Source organism: Ranitomeya variabilis, chromosome 4 (assembly GCF_051348905.1).
Source record: "Ranitomeya variabilis isolate aRanVar5 chromosome 4, aRanVar5.hap1, whole genome shotgun sequence".
NCBI lineage: Eukaryota > Metazoa > Chordata > Amphibia > Anura > Dendrobatidae > Ranitomeya > Ranitomeya variabilis.
The window spans coordinates 296,781,847-296,805,769 of NC_135235.1; the positions used below are offsets into that span (position 1 = coordinate 296,781,847).

General features: G+C 41.3%; 1 protein-coding gene across 2 annotated transcripts in view; it reads right to left on the reverse strand.

Moving 5' to 3' along the window:
- Nucleotides 1-867: 867 nt before the first annotated feature.
- VPS13D (vacuolar protein sorting 13 homolog D) overlaps nt 868-23,923 on the reverse strand; it is a 280,917-nt gene continuing 257,861 nt past the window's right edge. For both annotated transcript variants that reach the window (XM_077250276.1, XM_077250275.1), the window contains 3 exons: nt 5,779-5,910; nt 4,564-4,804; nt 868-1,332 (listed from right to left, as the gene is read on the reverse strand). In XM_077250276.1, coding sequence (XP_077106391.1) covers nt 1,201-1,332; nt 4,564-4,804; nt 5,779-5,910 — 505 coding nt within the window. In that variant the 3' untranslated portion in view covers nt 868-1,200. The remainder of the gene's footprint in view (nt 1,333-4,563; nt 4,805-5,778; nt 5,911-23,923) is intronic.

The following is a 23,923-nucleotide window of genomic DNA, read 5'->3' on the forward strand; positions in this document are numbered from 1 at the left end:
ATGAGGTGTGAGAACATAGTCTTACAATTGTCCATCATAATCTTTTCAAACCCCAATCCATAAAGCTCTTCTAGGACAATTTGTGAGACAATCTTCTTTTCCCAGTAGTTGCAATAAATGCAGATCAATTTTTACTTACTCTTTTACAGTTAACGTCTCTCTTCCTTGAGCTTGGGTGGCCTTCAGCTTTATGACTGTACATTTATTTAAAATTTTTCTCGGATTTGCAGACCAGTTTGTTACTGCTTTTTTAATTAGATGGACTGATTATTTGTGAAGGTGGAATCCTATGATGTGGCATGTTAAAGAAGGTCCAGCTCTTGGGAGTAGTTATCAGAATCTATGAGTTACAACCTTTATGCTGATAATTTACATATTATTTTTGGGTAATGTACTATGCAAATTGCCTCTTCAAAGAGGATGAGGACTTGAACTCTAGTACTACATAATAGAGAGAGTCAATTTTCATATTTAATTTCCCCAGAGGAGCATGCTTGGTGTATAAGTCTCCTCATTCGGACATGCCAGGCTTGACTTGTCACTCTCGACAAGAAAATCCCTTGGTAATGTATTGAAACTTTCCTATTTCCGTGAGTACATAAAAAAAAACCCTGTCCTTGTGTATGGGACAGATCGGCCTTGTAAACAGACTGTGTAAGCTCTGGTCTCCGCTACATCGCTCCTAATTTGACCAGTGCCGGCGCCTTGTGTCTTAACCCAGATTAGCTCTACCAGAAAAGGGGTTTCCACAACACATTCCATATTTAGAATGCTGGGATATGGGATGTGTCGGGCCGCAGATTTGTGTAGATCTAGTGCAAGTGATCAAATAAGTTAATATAAACAAAAGTGAGACGTCACGCAATTCGGTGTTTCATTTTCTCTTATATTTACATCATATCATAGATGTACAATATTTACAGATTTAGCAAAATAAAGGTATTTCTTCAAAATTGATTCAAGTGCGTCTATTTATAATTATTTACCATATTAAATAGTGATTACCCCCAATATAAATTATCCCCCCAGCCCACCCCCACCTCAGTATACTGGAAAGGCAGTAGTGTTCTCCGCACAATAGTAGCACTGTAGTCACATGGATATATAGGTGTACATATTCACACACATGTATGTTACCGCAGATTACATGCCCGCGTGGACCTGCCAGGGTGATGCTTGGAGTCCTGTGCTTCTTCTTTCTTAATAGTTCAAGTCCAAGTTCTCTTGTTCTTCGGTTTGTCTTAACATCAGCTGCTGCTCGTAGTACAGACTCTTTGCATAATTTATCTCTTGGGATATTTTCACGGCAAGTGCTTCAGAATTTACATGGACCTGAAAAAGAGAAACACACACAAAAAAATATTGGATCTGCATTTTTATTTCCCCAGAAATAGCGCCACACTTGAGTAAGGCTATGCCTGATATTGCAACGTGGCCCAAATTTAAAGGAATGGTACAAAGCAGTCAATGAGAAGAAAAGAAAGGAAAACACATTATTGTAAAATTATATGAGCCCTTTAAATAGTAACTAACTACAATCTAAAGTGCAAGTTCAGTTTTAGGAAAACTTCCCCAATAATAATAATAATTTGTATTTATATAGCGCCAACATATTCCGCAGCGCTTTACAACTTATAGAGGGGACTTGTACAGACAATAGACATTACAGCATAACAGAAATCACAGTTCAAAACAGATACCAGGAGGAATGAGGGCCCTGCTCGCAAGCTTACAATCTATGAGGAAAAGGGGAGACACGAGAGGTGGATGGTAACAATTGCTTTAGTTATTTGGACCAGCCATAGTGTAAGGCTCGGGTGTTCATGTAAAGCTGCATGAACCAGTTAACTAAGTTAAGGGGTTGTCCAGCCTTAGGGTACAAGTCTGCAGTCATTCTATATGACTGCAGACATGTTGATCCTCACAGTGGCTGCACTGCGCACTCTGTACATTTTGTGATACTGGAGGAAAATGACTGCAAATATGCGATTTGCTTATATGTGGCTTGTACCAACTAGATGTTTGGGTCCTTTCTCAATACAAATGTCGGACATGTCTAGTCGGAATGTGGCTCTGGGGAATCATCATAGCCAAGAAGATGGAAAAACTGCTGACATATTACGATTGTACTGACTACCACCGTTTGTGAGACTTGAAACCCATCTCAACCACTGGAACCATTTTTCATTACAAATTTTGCCCTCTATAACCTTTGTGTTGCACAGTCTATTGCTGTCTGCAGAAAGAGATTAACAAAGTATCAAGTAAGCTCTTAAAATTTCTGAGCCCCTTTGCACTGATTTATGAAAACCGACCACATCAAGGTTGAGTTGAACTTTGTGGTCATAAATCAGCTGAGAGGAGCCATGAAAAAACACAGAACAGTTGTAAAACTCCCCATCAGAATGAGCTGATCAGTAGTCACCAATGTGCAAGGAAACAGTCTGTAAAAGCCAGATAAACCAATTTTTTTTTTAACGAAACACATTTTTTAAACTGATTTTAGCTCACACTAGATGTATTTAAAGGGACTGTCCGCACTGAATGACTGTTTAAACTAAGCAAAGGCGCAAGGTGCATCACGGCATGGTCAAATATTCAAGTGCACCTTCCCACCTACTTATTTTTCTCTCCATCTTCACCCTCCCCTCTTTGACTGACTACCCTGACTTTATAGAGCCAGAGAAGGGCAGACAGACATAAAACAAGCAGATGGGAAGGTGCACCGAGTGCTTGTGCTTGGTTTGATTAGTTGTTCTGTGCTAACACAGTCCCTTTAAGTTATATAAAAAAAATCCCCAAGAGGTGTCCGTATCCATTAACAAGTGAAGATAGCCCAGCATATACACTGTATGCAGAATTATTAGGCAAGTTGTATTTTAGAGGATTATTTTTATTATTGATCAACAACTATGTTCTCAATCAACCCAAAAGACTCATAAATATCAAAGCTTAATATTTTTGGAAGTTGGAGTGGGTTATTTTTAGATTTGGCTATCTTAGGAGGATATCTGTTTGTGCAGGTAACTATTACTGTGCATAATTATTAGGCAACTTAATAAAAACCAAATATATTCCCATCTCACTTGTTTATTTTCACCAGGTAAACCAATATAACTGCACAAAATTTAGAAATAAACATTTCTGACATGCAAAAACAAAACCCCCAAAAATGAGTGACCAATATAGCCGCCTTTCTTTATGATGACACTCAGCAGCCTCCATCCATAGATTCTGTCAGTTGCTTCATCTGTTTGCGATCAACATTGCGTGCAGCAGCCACCACAGCCTCCCAGACACTGTTCCGAGAAGTGTACTGTTTTCCCTCCCTGTAGATCTCACATTTTATGAGGGACCACAGGCTCAGATCAGGTGAGCAAGGGGGCCATGTCATTATTTTTTCTTCTTTGAGACCTTTACTGGCCAGCCACGCTGTGGAGTAGTTGGAGGCATGTGATGGAGCATTGTCCTGCATGAAAATCATGTTTTTCTTGAACGTACCGACTTCTTCCTGTACCACTGCTTGAAGAAGTTGTCTTCCAGAAACTGGCAGTAGGTCTAGGAGTTGAGCTTCACTCCATCTTCAACCCAAAAAGGTCCCACAAGTTCATCTTTGATGATACCAGCCCATACCAGTACCCCACCTCCACCTTGCTGGCGTCTGAGTCGGAGTGGAGCTCTCTGCCCTTTACTGATCCAGCCTCTGGCCCATCCATCTGGCCCATCAAGAGTCACTCTCATTTCATCAGTCCATAAAACCTTTGAAAAGTCAGTCTTAAGATATTTCTTGGCCCAGTCTTGACGTTTTATCTTATGTTTCTTGTACAAAGGTGGTCGTTTTTCAGCCTTCCTTACCTTGGCCATGTCCCTGAATATCGCACACCTTGTGCTTTTTGTTACTCCAGTAACGCTGCAGCTCTGAAATATGGCAAAACTGGTGGCAAATGGCATCTTGGCAGCTTCACGCTTGATTTTCCTCAATTCATGGGCAGTTATTTTGCGCCTTTTTTGCCCAACACGCTTCTTGCGACCCTGTGGGCTATTTGCCATGAAACGCTTGATTGTTCAGTGATCACGCTTCAAAAGTTTGGCAATTTCAAGACTGCTGCATCCCTCTTCAAGACATCTCACAATTTTGGACTTTTCAGAGCCCGTCAAATCTCTCTTCTGACCCATTTTGCCAAAGGAAAGGAAGTTGCCTAATAATTAAGCACACCTTATATAGGGTTTTGATGTCATTAGACAACACCCCTCCTCATTACAGAGATGCACATCACCTGATTTACTTAATTGGTAGTTGGCTCTCAAGCCTGAACAGCTTGGAGTAGGACAACATGTATAAAAAGTATCATGTGATCAAAATACAACTTGCCTAATATTTCTGCACGCAGTGTACAGGTGAACAGCATGTTTTAGGCAATCCAATATTGTTACCACAATGGTGGGTCACCAGGAGACCACAAACTGCTGACAGTGGCTTTATATTAAGCAGCTCTTAAATAAAAGTATCCAAAAACAAAAAATAGAAGGTAATACATAGTCGATGTAGGAAGAACCTCTTACCATGGGTTTCTGGTGGGACGGCCCTGGTATGGCTATTCCACTACTTGTTGTGTCGGCTTTCTTTGTTAGCTGAACATAAATTTTCCCATGGTCCTTTGAAACAAGACAGTGGTAGAGATCATCATACTTAATTTCCAAAAAGATTGCATCACGGTCCACGTACTCGCCCCATTTCAGAAAGTAGACCGCTTTGGATGAGATGAGCACGCAGTAACTGTCAATGTGGTCAACGGCGATGAAACTGTAAAGTAAGAATAAGAGCGTAAATGACAAATGGCCAGTCACGGACTAAAATAACTACACGTAAAATGCCCCGATTCACCAAAGCAATTTTGCCAGAATTCTGGAGTTCTGAAGAGCCACAACATTTTTGCGCAACTTCAGAGTTGCACCAAAATTTTGTGACTTTTGGTGTGTGTTCACGGACATCACAGCTTGTCCAATGCACAATGAGCTGTGGCATACCTTACGCCAAAAATCTTACTCCGGTTAATGATTGGAGTAAGATTTCTGCTGTGGCACACGGTGGCCACCAGTTAGACATTCCTGATTCTCTAAGGGTTGTGCTCCTCTTAATGAATCAGGAGCATCTGACACCTACACGCCCCCTCATCAAAACGGGAGAGAAAATCACCGATCTGGATGAATCGGGCCTAAGACTCCAGTTTTAAGACCATCTAGTTTTCTGAACCGCTGCAAAACTACAGCCAAAAACTACCCCTGGCAGAAAAACAGCATTCTGTGCATTGTAATTTTGCAACAGCTAGAAAGATTGAGAACAAAGACCTCTGATCTATACCAAATCCGTGTACCTTAGTCATGATCGGCATCATAGGGTATTTGCTCTGGGTGACTGAGGAATTTCATGGCAGGCTTCTTTTTTCACCAATAAGTCCCAGCGTGCATGCTCACATGTGCATGTTTATAGGGGCGGGACAAGATCTTAGCGGATGTTTGAATGATATCTCTACTTTCTCATTTGTCAGTGAGCATGGTCAATAAAGTATGCATCAATACCCCCGAACAAAACCGGTAGCAAAAAAAATATTTATAGAAAAATTCCAGTAGACAAATATTTAGTCCCCTCAACAAATACATGAAGGAGTGTGGAATGTTACCAGACATGTTTTAGATACCTCAGTTACACAAATTGCTGACCGATAACGAGTAGAATACATTAGACCCATTAGACTGATAAAAATCTGTGGTACTTACAACTCATCCTGGATGTTGTCCGTCAGTCTGAACAGCTGCTCCTGTCCCTCAGCCTGGGTCTCGGAATACCTTGGAAGAAGACCTTGAGGACTTGTGCAACAACGTGGTCTTCTTACCCTCTGAACTTGCATTCTACAAAGACACAAAGAGAAAGAGGTTTTCGACTATTAGGTAAAAAAGTGTCCTTTAAGAAAGATATTGACCAAAAAGTAACCACCGATGGTGGACACTAACAGTTTAGGGCAAAAAGGCTCCAAACTCAAGAATAGTTGAATGCTTTTGCAGAGTCCTGGAAAGGATTTGGGAGATTCTGTTGTTAAAATTGCCAGTGTTCTGTACCTTAGAAGGATCAGAGCCAAGCTGTAAAAGAAAATCCATCCAACACATACTCAAACGTTTCCGTAACTGGCTTTTACTACTGGCAAATATGACATTAATCGAACGCAAAGGGGAGAACAAAGAACACCAACTCTCCCTCTCTCTGTTCTATTGATTTAAAAAGAAAGGCCATAAAATATATTCTTGCATATGGAATAAAGTTCACTGGGCTCCAAAAAACCTTTTTTTAATTTTAGTATTAAGTTAAAAGGAATGCATACAGAGGAAATGGGGGAGAGGGGAAAAAAATGAGGCTCGAGAACAAAGATACTTCTGTATCCAGCAACTCCTGGTAGCATAACATTCAACTTGGTAATAGAATTTGTCACTAAGGACCCTCAAGTGTAATGGGGTTTTACACTTAAGTTATTTCTCCAAGTGCTAAAATGAACAGCGCGGATTGTCACTGTCTACAAGCGCCTGCCAAACTGGTCAGTTTGGTCTGGAAGACGAGCCACATTCCACACTATGTCATGGTTTTTTTTTTCCTTATAAACTAGTCTGTTCCGCTGTCTCAAGTTTCTTTCTGTAAATAATAAGAAACACTGATGAATCTCGAAAAAAAAAAAAAAAAAGTTGGAAATTTGCAAAAACCGTAGTGTGGCGCACATCTGTGTTACATTAAACGTGCACTCAATAGATTTTCTGATTCTTTTTTAATGAGCACACAAAGGCAATACAAGACAGAAATGCCCCAATGTCTGCTGGTCGCAGCGGGGGAGAGCGCGGCTCAATGATGAGACAAAAAAAGAGAGCGGGGATGGTGTCAGAAAGTTCAAGCACGGGCACAGAGCCTAAAGGTACCTTCACACTAAGCGACTTTACAACGGTAACGATAGCGATCTGTGACGTTGCAGCGTCCTGGATAGCGATATCGTTGTGTTTGACACGCAGCAGCGATCTGGATCCTGCTGTGATATCGCTGGTCGTTGCTGAAAGTCCAGAACTTTATTTGGTTGTCAGATCGCCGTGTATCGTCGTGTTTGACAGCAAAAGCAACGATGCCAGCAATGTTTTACAATGGTAACCAGGGTAAATATCGGGTTACTAAGCGCAGGGCCGCGCTTAGTAACCCGATATTTACCCTGGTTACCATTGTAAAAGTAAAAAAAAAACACTACATACTCACCCTCTGATGTCTGTCACGTCCCCCGGCGTCCGCGCTGCTGCTCAGAGCTTCCTGCACTGAATGTGTCAGTGCCGGCCGTAAAGCAAAGCACAGCGGTGACGTCACCGCTCTGCTGTTAGGGCCGGCGCTTACACAGTACAGGGAAGCGGACGCCGGGGGACGCAAATGTAAGTAGGTAGTGTTTGTTTTTTTACATTTAACACTGGTAACCAGGGTAAACATCGGGTTACTAAGCGCGGCCCTGCGCTTAGCAACCCGATGTTTACCCTGGTTACCCGGGGACTTCGGCATCGTTGGTCGCTGGAGAGCGGTCTGTGTGACAGCTCTCCAGCGACGCTGCAGCGATCGGCATTGTTGTCGATATCGCTGCAGCATCGCTTAGTGTGAAGGTACCTTTACTGTGAAGAAGAGAAAATGTAGAGAATTCAGCCAGGGACGGTATAACGCAAGTGTCCATACTCCATGGTGGGTATCGCAAAACGTGAGGCCGACGGGAGAAGATGACATATCGACACCATGTGCTTGGGAGATTTATTGCCTCATCCATTACTTATGGAAGTAGGATTCTGGGGTGTCACTTCAGGAGATCTGATCTCCCTACAGTCAGCAATAAAAAGGCCAAAAAAGAGACTTTACATTCTAATGGAGGATTTTTCCCAAATTTGCCAGAAATGGTATTTGCACATTGCCGTAGAGTTAAAATCCTCTGGTGCCAGATATTTCACCGATATGTATCTAGGGACCCGTTGAAATTCGCTTTCGTTGGGTCTCTATCCTCCCCGAACTGTAAAACGGACTTCAGTGTTCTGCGCCGGATACCAGGTGTCCAATACGAATCCTGAACTTTACAGTTCGCTCATCTCTATATGTGACTATAGTAAAGGGAAAAACTCTGGACCAAAGAATTGGCCAACTGGGAACTGGACGATGGAAGTGTTGATTTTTCTCAGGTTGCCAAATTAACTATCATCATATGTTACCATGGATAGTAGCACATACCGATGAAAATATCTAATATATTTCGCATTTGGATTACAGTGGATATAAAAAGTCTACACATCCCTGTTAAAATGCCAGATTTTTGCAATGTAAAAAAAAAAAAAAATCATACCAAGAATAATAATTTCAGAACTTTTTCCACCCATAATCTGTACCAATCTATCTATTTCTATGCAGCTGTCATGCTCAGGTCAGGATAGCTGAAGGCGATGCAATCCTCGCACAAGTAATCAAGCAGTCTGACTGCACCCTTAAACTAATACTTTGTTGGAATCCCCTTTGAAACTATCACAGCATTCAGTCTTTTTGGTTTGAGTCTATCAGCGTGGTACATCTAGAATTGGCAATCTTTGCCCACTCTTCCTTACAGTAGCTCCAAATCTGTCAGATTACGAAAGCATCTCCTGTGTACAGCGTCCTCTTCAGGTCTCCCACAGATGTTCAACTGGATTCAGGTCTGGGCCATTCCAAAACACTCATCTTCTTCTGGTAAAGCCATTATTTTGTTGATTTGGAGGAATGCTTAGGGTTGTTGTGCTGAAAGGCTAAAATCCTCATAATCATCAACTATTCAACAGAGGCCTGAAGCTTCTGTAGCAAAATTGACTGATTTTTGGAACTGTTTATAATTACCTCCACCCTGACTAAAGCCCACATTTCAAAAGAACTGCAAAATAATGTCCTAAAGAATAATGCTGCCTCCACCATGGTTAACTTTAGGTATGGTGTTCTTTTGGTGAGGTGCAGTTGGCTTTGTGCCAAAAATACCTTTTGAAATTATGGTCAAAAAGTTAAACTTTGGTGTCATCATAACATAACACGTTTTTCCACAGACTTGGAAGACTTGATGTAAGGTTTGGCAAAAGCTTTTAGATATCGTCAATATCCAACATGCTAGTTCTGGTTCATCTTCTACACATTTGCAAATATGATGAAATTAAGGTGTTTAATTAGTAAAGCAAATTAGAGCTTTCTAACAGCAGTGAATGCAGCCAATCACTTCTTCATGTCTCAGCCTGGCAGGAGCTTGTCTGACTCTCACCAGTCGCATCATACTATGTTTTTTCAGCTGATGAGGCCGTGCATCCAGTATTTCTTCACCGTTGTGAATGGCAATGATAGACTGATATTTACTGTGGGACATGTGGGAACCAGCTACTGAAAAAAATGCCCAGTGCATTATATTTAATAATCCTATAAAAATGTTTAAGTTTATCTTCTGGGTGAGATATACAGTGGCATGTAAAAGTTTGGGCACCCCTGGTCAAAATTACTGTTATTGTGAACAGTTAAGCAAGTTGAAGATGAAATGATCTCTAAAACGCCTAAAGTTAAAGATTACACATTTCCTTTGTATTTCAGGCAAAAAAAAAAAAATTATACATTTTAAAAATTACAAAAAGAAAACGGTCCGATGCAAAAGTTTGGTCACCCTTGCAGATTTCTGTGCTCAGATAAGTTTGACCATGGCTTCAGACCTGAATTAGCCTGTTAGGCCGGCGTCACACTAGAGAGAAACAAGTTTTGTGGACGGCGGATGAGGTTAAAATAGAACTCTGGCCACAATGATCAAAAGGTATGAGTGGAGAAAAAGGGGCACAGAATTTCACAAAAAGAACATCTCGCTGAACGTCAAGCATTGGGGTGGGTCAATCGTGCTTTGGGGTTGTGTTGCAGCCAATGGCATGGGGAACTACCTCAGAAGGTGCAAGCTGTAGGTCTTACAATGGCCCTCAAAGTCCTCTGATCTGAACATCATTGAAAATCTGTGGCGAGACCTGAAAATAGCAGCATGCAAGACAACCTAAGAATCTCACAGAACTGGAAAAATGGATGAAAATCCCTCAAACAAGAATTGAAAGACTCTTGTCTGGCTACAAAAAGCGTTTACAGGCTGTGTTACTTTCAAATGGGGGGTGCTACTAGGCACTATCCATGCAGGGTGCCCAAACTTTTCCACCAGCCCATTTTCCTTTTTGCAATTATTAAAATGTAAAAGATGAAAATACGAATTTTTATTTTTGTCTAAAACATAAAGGAAATGTGCCATCTTTAGTTTTAGGCCTTTAAGAAATCATTTCATCTTCAACTTGCTTAATTTTTCACAACAGTAATTGTGACCAGGAGTGCCCAAACTTTTACAAGCTACTGTATAGTCTACAATGAAAATAATTCAATGCAGCTTAAAGGGGTTGTCTTACCACATACACCCTTTTTAAAACGGGGGTGACTACTGGTGGTCTGGATCAAACACAACACACATCAGACAGATCTGGTGGTCACTCTTAGCTAATGTCTACATAGGTTGGAATGGATGTAGATAATCTCCACAGCAAATCTACAGAAACTGGGCGGATTTTATTGTAGAGTTGCTGAAGATTTTCTAGTGAATTATATTTAAAAAATCACGCTTTTCAATGCTTCTTTGGATAAATCTACATTGTGGATTGAAAGATCTGCAAGATTCCTAGAGCTCTCCATGGATCTAGAATTTGTAATGGAGCCCCCAAGACATGCGATCAGAGAATACATACCCAAATGGCGCAAAGCAAGCAAATTGTAAGCAGATCTGTCGCTAGATTTCACAATGCAAAACTGCATACATTACTAAATATATTTGTTAAGCCTTATGAGGATGGTGTACTGACTTTGAAACTACGTTAGACCGACTGTATAATCTAGAAATATTAAAATGAGCTTTTTATGAATACCCCCGTTAAGAATGAGCAAGTGTATTCAGTCTCTGCCCACCCAGCCTGACAGTTTCAGTTTGTACTGAGCAGTGTGAGATATCAGCAGCAGCAGCAGAGAGGAGGGACACAGATGTAAAACAGGGTAGGTGGTGAGATTGTATAACCATTACGAAATAAGTATACCAGCCTCATAACTCTGATTTGCAGGGATATCCATATTTGAGGATATGGAATATCGCTAGATATGCCATACACTTCCTGACATAAGTTATGTCGCTAATCCATGTTATGTAAATAAAAGCTTATAACCGGACGTTAAATTCATCCATTGGGTGTATAAAGTATTCTTTTGAAAGCTGAAACCCTCCGAAATATGGTTTAGGTTAAGAAAATAAATTGGCATCAATGCAGAAATATTGATCAGTTAATGGACACAGAATGGTCAGATTTTGGCAAGACAAATGTTTTGTCGTATCACAGAAAGTAATGTGATATTCAAACAAATAATTAACTTAAAATACAAATATATGTTGCATAACATTGGTGAATGAAGTTGTGGTGCTATTAGAGTCATATTTAATATTTTGTGTGACTTCCATGAGCTTAAAGGACTGCATCCATACGGTTCTACAATGATTCATACAATTTATTAATAAAGTCATCAGGAATAGCAAAGAATGAAGTCTTACATGCCTCCCAGAGTTCATATAGATTCTTTGGTTTCGTCTTCCAAGCTTCCTCTTTCATCCTACCCCAAACATGCTCAATGATGTTTATGTCTGGTGACTGGGCTGGCCAGTCCTTGAGCACCTTGATCTTTTCTGCCTGGAGGAACTTTGTTGTAGAGATGGATGTATGAGATGGAGCACCATCCTGCTGCAGAATTTGACCCCTTTTATGATTTGGAATATAAGAGGTAGCTAGTACTTCTTGATATTTTAGGCTATTGATATTGCCTTCCACCTTGCAAATGTTTTGCACACCCCCATACTGAATGTAACCCCAGACCACGATCTTTCCACCACCAAGTTTAACTGGTTTCCGGGTGTATTTTGGATCCATACGGGCTCCAGTAGGTCTCCTGCAGTATTTGCGGCGGCTGTGGTGTAATTCTACTGAAGATTCATCAAAGAAATCCACCTTCTGCCACTTTTCCAGCGTCCATCTATTTAGCAGGCTGTTGGACTTTGCAAATGCCACACGTTTTTTTATTTGCCTTTTGTTTAGTGCTGGCTTCTGGGCACTGATTCGACCATGGAGGCCATTTCGAAACAGAATCCTACAAACTGTTCTAGTTGACACAGGGACTTGAGGTGACCAGGCCTGTTGGTGCTCTGCTGCAGTGGAAGAGGGGCTTGCTTTGGATTTTCTAACCAACAAACGTTCCTCTGAGCAGTTGTCTTACGGGGTCTGCCGGACCTGGGCTTGTCAAACATCTCCAGTCTCTTCAAATCTTTTTTTAATTCTTTATACTTGACGCTGATACACATTAAAGGTGCCAGCCACCTCTGCACTGGATCTTGTCTTCAGCCTCATGATAATCCAGGCTTTGGTCGCAGGGTGGATTTTTGGCATGTTGTCAGAGCTCAAGTTGCAGTTCAAGTGAAGGTCTGGGGTGTTGGGTTTCTTTTTATATATACACACTAACTAACAGATCATTTACTGAGCACAGGTGAGGATGTAAACTAGGATTGGGTGCATTATATGACCAGGCGACAAAACTTTTCTTTTGCCAAAATCTGACCATTCTGTGTCCATTAACTGATCAATATTTCTGCATTGATGCCAATGTATTTTCTTAACCTAAACCACATTTCGGAGGGTTTCAGCTTTCAAATGAATAATTTATACAACCAATGGATGAATTTAACGTCAGGTTATAAGCTTTTATTTACATAACATGGATAAGCGACATAACTTCTGTCAGGGGGTGTAAGAATGCTGATGGGCCAGTCCTGCTTTAGTCTAAGTATAAGTCTTGTAGTTTGCTGATGGTTGCTCAGGGCACTATATTGGGAACATTATATGTAAGCATTTCCCTAAGGCATCATCATAGGTTCAGCGAAGGTAAACAGAACATAGATACATACCTTACATAAGCAAACCTGCCCTACTACATGACTGCACAACATGAGAGCAGAGGTGCTGTCATGCAGACTAGAAAATGTAAAGCATTCAACTGCATAAGGAAAATAGAAAAAAAACGACTTGAGAGCGAACAGATGAGCCTTAAGTGTATAATTATCACAGTGCCGTAATGAATCACTCACAGCCATATACAAGATGGATTTCATAATCACGACCATATGACACACTGATAGAGAAGCCGCCACTGCATTAATACACAATGTCAGCACGGTTCAGCTCTTTATTAAGGATTTATCAATTAGAGGCAAGATAACATTCTGCAAGGATAAAAATGTCTGGCACAGAAGAGTCGTGACCCTGCCTGGCCCACACATTGCACTTATACACAATACTCATTAAGGACTTTGGACATTTTGCAGGCATTTATCTTATTCTTTAAAAAAAATAAACCACTTTGCAAATAGTCTTTATTAAAAAAAACCCAATCATTATATATATATATATATATATATATATATATATATATATATATATATATATACACACCGTACATATATACAGTACAGACCAAAAGTTTGGACACACACCTTCTCATTTATAGATTTTTCTGTATTTTCAGGACTATGAAAATTGTAAATTCATCATAACGCATCAAAACTATGAATTAACACATGTGGAATTATATACTTAACAAAAAAGTGTGAAACAACTGAAATTATGTCTTATATTCTAGGTTCTTCAAAGTAGCCACCATTTGCTTTGATGACTGCTTTGCACACTCTTGGCATTCTCTTGATGAGCTTCAAGAGGAAGTCACCGGGAATGGTCTTCCAACAATCTTGAAGGAGTTCCCAGAGATGCTTAGCACTTGTTGGCCCTTTTGCCTTAAATCTGCGGTCCACCTCACCCCAAACCATCTCGATTGGGTTCAGGTCTGGTGACTGTGGAGGCCAGGTCATCTGGCGTAGCACCCCATCACTCTCCTTCTTGGTCAAATAGCCCTTACACAGCCTGGAGGTGTGTTTGGGGTCATTGTCCTGTTGAAAAATAAATGATGGTCCAACTAAATGCAAACTGGATGGAATAGCATGCCGCTGCAAGATGCTGTGGTAGCCATGCTGGTTCAGTATGCCTTCAATTTTGAATAAATCCCCAACAGTGTCACCAACAAAGCACCCCCACACCATCTCACCTCCTCCTCTATGCTTCATGGTGGGAACCAGGCATGTAGAGTCCATCCTTTCACCTTTTCTGCGTCGCACAAAGACACAGTGGTTGGAACCAAAGATCTCAAATTTGGACTCATCAGACCAAAGCACAGATTTCCACTGGTGTAATGTCCATTCCTTGTGTTCTTTAGCCCGAACAAGTCTCTTCTGCTTGTTGCCTGTCCTTAGCAGTTGTTTCCTTGCTTTAAAGAGTCCATAATAACAGGGTCTGTACCACAGGACTGGCGTATAGCAAATGTGGTGCCAATATTCAAAAAGGGGACAAAAACTGAACTCGGTAATTATAGGCCAGTAAGCTTAACCTCTACTGTGGGTAAAATCCTGGAGGGCATTCTAAGGGATGCTATACTGGAGTATCTGAAGAGGAATAACCTCATGACCCAATATCAACATGGGTTTACTAGGGACCGTTCATGTCAGACTAATTTGATCAGCTTCTATGAAGAGGTAAGTTCCGGACTGGACCAAGGGAACCCAGTAGATGTAGTGTATATGGACTTTTCAAAAGCTTTTGATACGGTGCCACACAAAAGGTTGATACATAAAATGAGAATAATGGGGATAGGGGAAAATATGTGTAAGTGGGTTGAGAGCTGGCTCAGGGATAGGAAACAAAGGGTGGTTAGTAATGGAGCACACTCGGACTGGGTCGTGGTTAGCAGTGGGGTACCACAGGGGTCAGTATTGGGCCCTCTTCTTTTTAACATATTTATTAATGACCTTGTAGGGGGCATTCAGAGTAGAATTTCAATATTTGCAGATGACACTAAACTCTGCAGGGTAATTAATACAGGGGAGGACAATTTTATATTACAGGATGATTTATGCAAACTAGAAGCTTGGGCTGATAAATGGCAAATGAGCTTTAATGGGGATAAATGTAAGGTCATGCACTTGGGTAGAAGTAATAAGATGTATAACTATGTGCTTAATTCTAAAACTCTGGGCAAAACCGTCAATGAAAAAGACCTGGGTGTATGACAAACTCATACTCAGTGGCCAGTGTCAGGCAGCTGCTACAAAGGCAAATAAAATAATGGGATGCATTAAAAGAGGCATAGATGCTCATGAGGAGAACATAATTTTACCTCTATACAAGTCACTAGTTCGACCACACTTAGAATACTGTGCACAGTTCTGGTCTCCGGTGTATAAGAAAGACATAGCTGAACTGGAGCGGGTGCAGAGAAGAGCGACCAAGGTTATTAGCGTACTGGGGGGGGGGGGTCTGCAATACCAAGATAGATTATTACACTTGGGACTATTTAGTTTGGATAAACGAAAACTAAGGGGTGATCTTATTTTAATGTATAAATATATGAGGGGACAGTATAAAAGACCTTTTAATCATAGACCTGAGACAGGGACAAGGGGGCATCCTCTACGTCTGGAGGAAAGAAGGTTTAAGCATAATAACAGACGCGGATTCTTTACTGTAAGAGCAGTGAGACTATGGAACTCTCTGCCGTATGATGTTGTAATGAGTGATTCATTACTTAAATTTAAGAGGGGACTGGATACCTTTCTTGAAAAGTATAATGTTACAGGGTATATACACTAGATTCCTTGATAGGGCGTTGATCCAGGGAACTAGTCTGATTGCCGTATGTGGAGTCGGGAAAATTTTTTTTTCCCCAATGCGGAGCTTAATCTTTGCCACATGTTTTTTTTTTGCCTTCCTCTGGAACAACATGTTAGGGCATGTTAGGTTAGGCTACTTTCACACTAGCGTTAACTGCATTCCGTCACAATGCGTCGTTTTGCCGAAAAAACGCATCCTGCAAAAGTGTTTGTAGGATGCGTTTTTTCGCCATTGATTAACATTAAGCGACGCATTGTGACGGATTGCCACACGTCGCACCCGTCGTGCGACGGATGCGTCGTGCAGTGGCGGACCGTCGGGAGCAAAAAACGCTACATGTAACGTTTTTTGCTCACGACGGTCCGCCCCCACCTCCCCGCGCTTCCCCGCACCTCACAATGGGGCAGCGGATGTGCTGGAAAAATGCATCCGCTGCCCCCGTTGTGCGGCGGAGACAACGCTAGCGTCGGGAACGTCGGCCCGACGCACAGCGACGGGCCGAGCCCGACGCTAGTGTGAAAGAAGCCTTAGCCTATGGGTTGAACTAGATGGACTTAAAGTCTTACTTCAACCTTAATAACTATGTAACTATGTAACCATCACACCTCTTCCTCCATGCCTCACGGTGGGAACCAGGCATGTAGAGTCCATCCGTTCACCTTTTCTGCGTCACACAAAGACACCGTGGTTGGAACCAAAGATCTCAAATTTGGACTCATCAGACCAAAGCACAGATTTCCACTGGTCTAATGTCCATTCCTTGTGTTCTTTAGCCCAAACAAGTCTCTTCTGCTTGTTGCCTGTCCTTAGCAGTTGTTTCCTAACAGCTATTTTACCATGAAGGCCTGCTGCACAAATTCTCCTCTTAACAGTTGTTGTAGAGATGTGTCTGCTGCTAGAAGTCTGTGTGGCATTGACCTGGTCTCTAATCATCTAATCAGAGCTGCTGTTAACCTGCGATTTCGGAGGCTGGTGGCTCGGATAAACTTATCCTCAGAAGCAGAGGTGACTCTTGGTCTTCCTTTCCTGGGGCGGTCCTCATGTGAGCCAGTTTCTTTGTAGCGCTTGATGGTTTTTGCCACTGCACTTGGGGACACTTTAAAAGTTTGCCTAATTTTTCGGACTGATTGACCTTCATTTCTTAAAGTAATGATGGCCAATCGTTTTTCTTTACTTAGCTGCTTTTTTCTTGCCATAATACAAATTCTAACAGTCTATTCAGTAGGACTATCAGCTGTGTATCCACCAGACTTCTGCACAATGCAACTGATGGTCCAAACCCCATTTATCAGGCAAGAAATCCCACTTATTAAACCTGACAGGGCACACCTGTGAAGTGAAAACCATTCCCGGTGACTACCTCTTGAAGCTCATCAAGAGAATGCCAAGAGTGTGCAAAGCAGTCATCAAAGCAAAAGGTGGCTACTTTGAAGAATATAGAATATAAGACATAATTTTAGTTGCTTCACACTTTTTTGTTTAGTATATAACTCCACATGTGTTAATTCATAGTTTCGATGCCTTCAGTGTGAAATTCATAGTCATGAAAATAAAAAAAGATCTTTAAATGAGAGGGTGTGTCCAAACTTTTGGTCTGTACTGTATATATATATATATATATATATATATATATATATATATATATATATATATATATATATATATATATATATATATACATATACACACACACACATATACATATACTAGATGGTGGCCCTATTCTAACGCATCGGGTATTCTAGAATATGCTATTGCTCAGCCACGTAGTATATTGCCCAGCCACGTAGTACATAGTACAGACACATAGTATATTGCCCAGCCACGTAGTATATTGCCCAGCCACGTAGTATATTGCCCAGCCACGTAGTATACTGGCCAGCCACGTAGTATATCCACGTAGTATACTGCCCAGCCACGTAGTATACTGCCCAGCCACGTAGTATATTGCCCAGCCACGTAGTATATTGCCCAGCCACGTAGTATATTGCCCAGCCACGTAGCATATTGCCCAGCCACGTAGTATACTGCCCAGCCGCGTAGTATATTGCCCAGCCACGTAGTATACTGCCCAGTCACGTAGCATATTGCCCAGCCACGTAGTATATTGCCCAGCCACATAGTATACTGCCCAGTCACGTAGTATATTGGCCAGCCACATAGTATACTGCCCAGTCACGTAGTATATTGCCCAGCCACGTAGTATATTGCCCAGCCACATAGTATACTGCCCAGTCATGTAGTATATTGGCCAGCCACATAGTATACTGCCCAGTCATGTAGTATATTGGCCAGCCACATAGTATACTGCCCAGTCACGTAGTAATAATCTTATAATAATAATAATCTTTATTTTTATATAGCGCTAACATATTACGCAGCGCTTTACAGGTTGCACACATCATCATCGCTGTCCCCGATGGGGCTCACAATCTAAATTCCCTATAAGTATGTCTTTGGAATGTGGGAGGAAACCGGAGTGCCCGGAGGAAACCCACGCAAACACGGAGAGAACATACAAACTCTTTGCAGATGTTGTCCAAGGTGGGATTAGAACCCAGGACTCCAGCGCTGCAAGGCTGCTGTGCTAACCACTGCGCCACCGTGCTGCCCTAGTATATTGCCCAGCCACGTAATATGCATCATATCCCTGTTAAAAAAAAAAAAGAATTAAAATAAAAAATAGTTATATACTCACCTTCCGGAGCCTCAGGATCGAAGCAGCCGGTTACCGATGCTCGTCGCGCGCTCCGGTCTGAAGATTGCATTGCGGTCTCGCGAGATGATGACGTAGCGGTCTCGCGAGACCGCACGTCATCATCTTGCGAGATCGCAGCATGGACCGGTTACCGGAGCGTCGCGAGCAGGGAAGGCCTGTTGTGGATCTGAGGGGCCGACGGACGGTGAGTATATAACGATTTTTATTTTTTTTTATTATTATTTTTAACGTTAGATATTTTTACTATTGACGCCGCATAGGCAGCATCAATAGTAAAACGTTGGTCACACAGGGAGGGTTAATAGCAGCGTTAACTGACCGCAGCATAGCGCGAATAACCGTGACAGACAGACGGAAGTGACCCTTAGACAATTATTTAGTAGGTAGATAGATATATATATATATACATACATATATATATATATATATATATATATATATACACATACACACATACACTGCTCCAAAAAATAAAGGGAACACTAAAATACCACACCCTAGATATCACTGAATATAATATTCCAGTTGTAAATCTTTATTCACTACATAGTGGAAAGCGTTGAGAACAATAAAATATAAAAATGATCAATATAAATCAAAATTAATATCTTGCGGAGGCCTGGACTTGGAACGATGCTCAAAATCAAAGTGGAAAATCAAATTACAGGCTGATCCAACTTCAGTGGAAATGCCTCAAGACAAGGAAATGATGCTCTGTAGTGCGTGGCCTCCACGTGCCTGTATGACCTCCCTACAACACCTCGGCATGCTCCTGATGCGGCGGCAGATGGTTTCCTGAGGGACAGTCTGTGGTGCAACGTGACGTTGGTGGATGGTGCGAGACATGATGTCCCAGATGTGTTCAATCGGATTCAGGTCTGGGGAACGGGCGGGCCAGTCCATAGCTTCAATGCCTTCATCTTGCAGGAACTGCTGACACACTCCAGCCACATGAGGTCTGGCATTGTCCTGCATTAGGAGGAACCCAGGGCCAACCAAACCAGCACATGGTCTCACAAGGGGTCTGAGGATCTCATCTCGGTACCTAATGGCAGTCAGGCTACCTCTGGCGAGCACATGGAGGGCTGTGCGGCCCTCCAAAGAAATGCCACCCCACACCATTACTGACCCACTGCCAAACCGGTCATGCTGAAGGATGTTGCAGGCAGCAGATCGCTCTCCACTGCTTCTCCAGACTCTGTCACATGTGCTCAGTGTGAACCTGCGTTCATCTGTGTAGAGCACAGGGCGCCAGTGGCGAATTTGCCAATCCTGGTGTTCTGTGGCAAATGCCAAGCGTCCTGCACGTTGTTGGGCACAACAGCATGTGAAATTGATTGTCAATCAGTGTTGCTTCCTAAGTGGACAGTTTGATTTCACAGTAGTTTGATTTACTTGGAGATATTCTGTTATTTTTTTGAGCACTGTATATTACTGTTTAATTATTTTATTAAAGACTATTTTCAAAGTAGTTTTAATTTTTTTTAATTTATTATATATATTTTAACCATGAGAGGAGTTTTTGAAGTCAGTTTTTCGTCTCTGTCCACTGTCTTTAGTTGTGCCTAATTTATTAAAGTATTGCATGATGCTTGATAAATTTGGCACGTATGGACACAGGATTCCTGTCTAGAATGCATTTTATTCCTCACCTTTCTGGAGAAATTTTGCTACAGTGATCTGATGAACTCAAAATAAAAATGACAGATTTGCCACAAAATGCTTTAAAAATAGTGTGCACCATTTACTTAAATGCTTCTAAAAAATAAAAGTAAGCCAAAATTCTGGTGCAGAACGCTGACAATTCTTCCCTGCATGTGTAGTGGCTGTCGAACAGCAGCGGGGACTCAAACATATTTTTCGAACACGCTAAGGCTATGTGCACACGTCCGGATTTCTTGCAGAAATTTCCTGAAGAAAACCGGAAATTTTCTGCAAGAAATCCGCATTTTTTTTCCGCTTTTTTTAGCATTCTGCAAGCGTAATTAGCTTGCAGAATGCTAAAGTTTTCCAAGCGATCTGTAGCATCGCTTGGAAAACTGACTGACAGGTTGGTCACACTTGTCAAACATAGCGTTTGACAAGTGTGACCATCTTTTTACTATAGATGCTGCCTATGCAGCATCTATAGTAAAAGATAGAATGTTTAAAAATAATAAAAAAAATAAAAAAAATGGTTATACTCACCTGCAGGCGTCCGTTCCTATAGATGCCGGTGTGGTTCAGGACCTTCCATGACGTCGCGGTCACGTGAGCGGTCACATGACCGGTCTCGACCAATCACAAGACAGTGACGTCATCGCAGGTCCTTCACCGCACACCAGCTATAGAAACCGAAGCGGCAGCATGCAGCTGAGAGGCGGGAAGACATCGAAGGTGAGTATATGACTATTTTTTATTTTAATTCTTTTTTTTTGACCAATTACCGTATATGGTGCCCAGTCCGTGGAGGAGAGTCTCCTCTCCTCCACCCTGGGTACCAACCGCACATAATCTGCTTACTTCCCGCATGGTGTGCACAGCCCCGTGCGGGAAGTAAGCAGATCATTGCACTCTAGGTGTGCGGAATCCCCTGCAATTCCGCATTTTAATGAACATGTTGCTTTTTTTTCCGCTATGCGATTTTTTCGCGGAAAAAAAGGCTACATTTGCACAAAAAATGCGGAATACACTGAAAATAATGGGAGGCATATGTTAGCGGTTTTTTCGCGTTTTTATCACGTTTTTATAGCGAAAAAAACGCGAAAAATACTGAACGTGTGCAAGTCACTCTGTTAGCACACGAGCATGCTCAGATAACACCTTATCCAAGCACATTCGCTCATCACTAAAATTCTCCCCTTTGTGAATGGTCTTACTTAGCCTTCCACGTGTGAAGTTACATAACCTTACATCACCAAGCACAATGCCAAGTGACTGATGGAGTTGTGTAAAACCGCCACCACTGGGCTGTGGAGTATTAGAAACATGTGACGGATCACACTTCTCTATTTGACATCTAATGGATGAGTCTGGATTTGGTGAATGCCAGGAGAAAGTTATCTACCTGTACAAATCAGGGGAGTTTGGTGTTGAAGAACATGAGCGGTCGTACAGAGCCCTGACCTCAACCCCAACCAACACCTTTGGGATGAACTAGAACAGGGATCGTGAACAAGGCCTCTCCACCAACATTAGTGTCGAACAGGCAAAAAGCTTACTGCATACAATTTATACATTGGTGTTAATATTACAATAGTATTCAGTGAGCTCCCTCTAGTGGTGGTTGTAGGTAGTCAGAATTTTATCCAAGTTTAGAGCTCAACGTTACAAAAATGGGTATCCAACCTTCTATAAAAATCAAAATTAAACTTTACAGATAGTTTCATTTGCCCTTATTTAGACTGCCCTCCAACTGTTCCGGTTTCAAACAGTACGGGTTGGATGTCACCAATACAGACCAATAAAACGTACGTAACAGTGCAACCGAATGTCCTGTGGTTCCTGAACGTGAAAGAAAAAACTAGATGTCAAATATTCCCTTTTTATTCCCAAGGCTATGTGCACACGTTCAGGATTTCTTGCAGAAAATTCCTGAGAAAATCCTGAGATTTTCTGCAAGAAATCTGCATGTGTTTTTTTTGCGCGTTTTTACCGCGTTTTTGTTGCGTTTTTTTCCGGACATTTCCCAATACATTATATAGTGGGAAATCCGCGAAAAATCCGCAAAATTAATGAACATGCTGCGTTTTTTACCGCGATGCGTTTTTTTTGCGGAAAAAAACGCATCATGTGTACAAAAATTGCGGAATTCATTAAAAATGACGGGATGCATAATGTATGATTTTTTGTGGTTTTATAGCGTTTTTATAGGGAAAAACCGCGAATAAACCGCGAAAAATCTGCAACGTGTGCACACAGCCTTAGACCTCATTATCGTGTTAGGTTATGTTCACATGTCCAGTAATGATCTGTTAGAACCGATCCAGCAGAAATCCGATGGCAAAAAAGTTGTGCAGAAACACAATGATTAAGGTTCTTTGCTGAAACGCGTTGGTTTCTATTAATGCCACTCTCTAGGGGGCCAGCCTTTTTATTGCATATGTTGGCACAATAAAGGCATTTTTTTTATTCAACAAGAAAATGATGTTATTCATTGGATGTTTGTCGCTGGAGATTTTTCCTTCCTCTCTTCGGACACAACTTTTTAGTCCTTTTTTTTTAAATGATCTCTGCTGGATCAGTTTGCTTTTTTTAACATTGAAATCTATGGAAAATGGATCTATTAATTAGTCATCTGATTTTTTTTTCTCCATTTGTAAAGGATCCATTTTTTGCTTACTGGATCTCTTCCAAATGGAAGAAAATAGGTGGCTAATTAATGATTCCGTTTTCCGTAGACTTCAATGTAATACAACAAAAAACAAAAACGGATCCAGCAGAGATCAGTTTTTTTAAAAAACAGACTAAAAAGTTGTGCCTGCACAACTTTTTTTTTGCCAAGTGATTGCTTCTGGATCAGTTCTAACGGATGATTTCTGGACATGTGAACATGGCCTTATGGTAAGCTACATCGGGGCAAAATGCGGGGCTGTGTAATTGACTTGTGTTTCATTGTTATTCAACCATTAATGATTAAAAGGCAAAGTGCTGCTCTAAAGAAGAATGAAGTACGTGTCTGTGTGAGATGCCTGACAAATTAATGGAAGCTTATCTCGAAATTTCCATTTTACGGCATATATTATGTCAACCACAGACTGATCTCCCGACTCTGCGGAGAACAGAGATTGCGGCACGCTGTGCTCCTGGAGGGAAGCTTAACACAAAACAGTCACATCCACACTGGATTCAATAGACCATTCAGAAACATGTGAAGCAAATAATCTTGTGCGATAGAAGTGTTTTTATAAAGGGTGTTTATTTTTTTCCCTTTTTCTTCCTTCTGATTGAAAGAGTCAAGAAGACCTAAGCATGTAGCGCCAAGATGACTTCATGTAATGGCTCAATTTCTTTTTTGTTATGGTGTAACGGAAAGTTCACTCTTCCAGATCCCTATAAATATATGTATATATATTAATAAGATCTTCGTCAGTTGCAAACTATCATGACCTTTAGGTTTGGTCTTGGACAATCAAAGTTGGCAATATTAGTGTCAAGACCATAAATGGATCAAATAGCCATAAGATCTGATGGATCGAATCATTATGTTGACTATAAAGCAACAATTTATATTCTGTTACTTAATATATGGCACTTATCTCTCCTTATACGAGTGAACACAATGCTTCAACATTAGATATATTTGTCTTACTTAATTTAGAAAGCACTTTCAGCTTTTTTTTTTCCCTC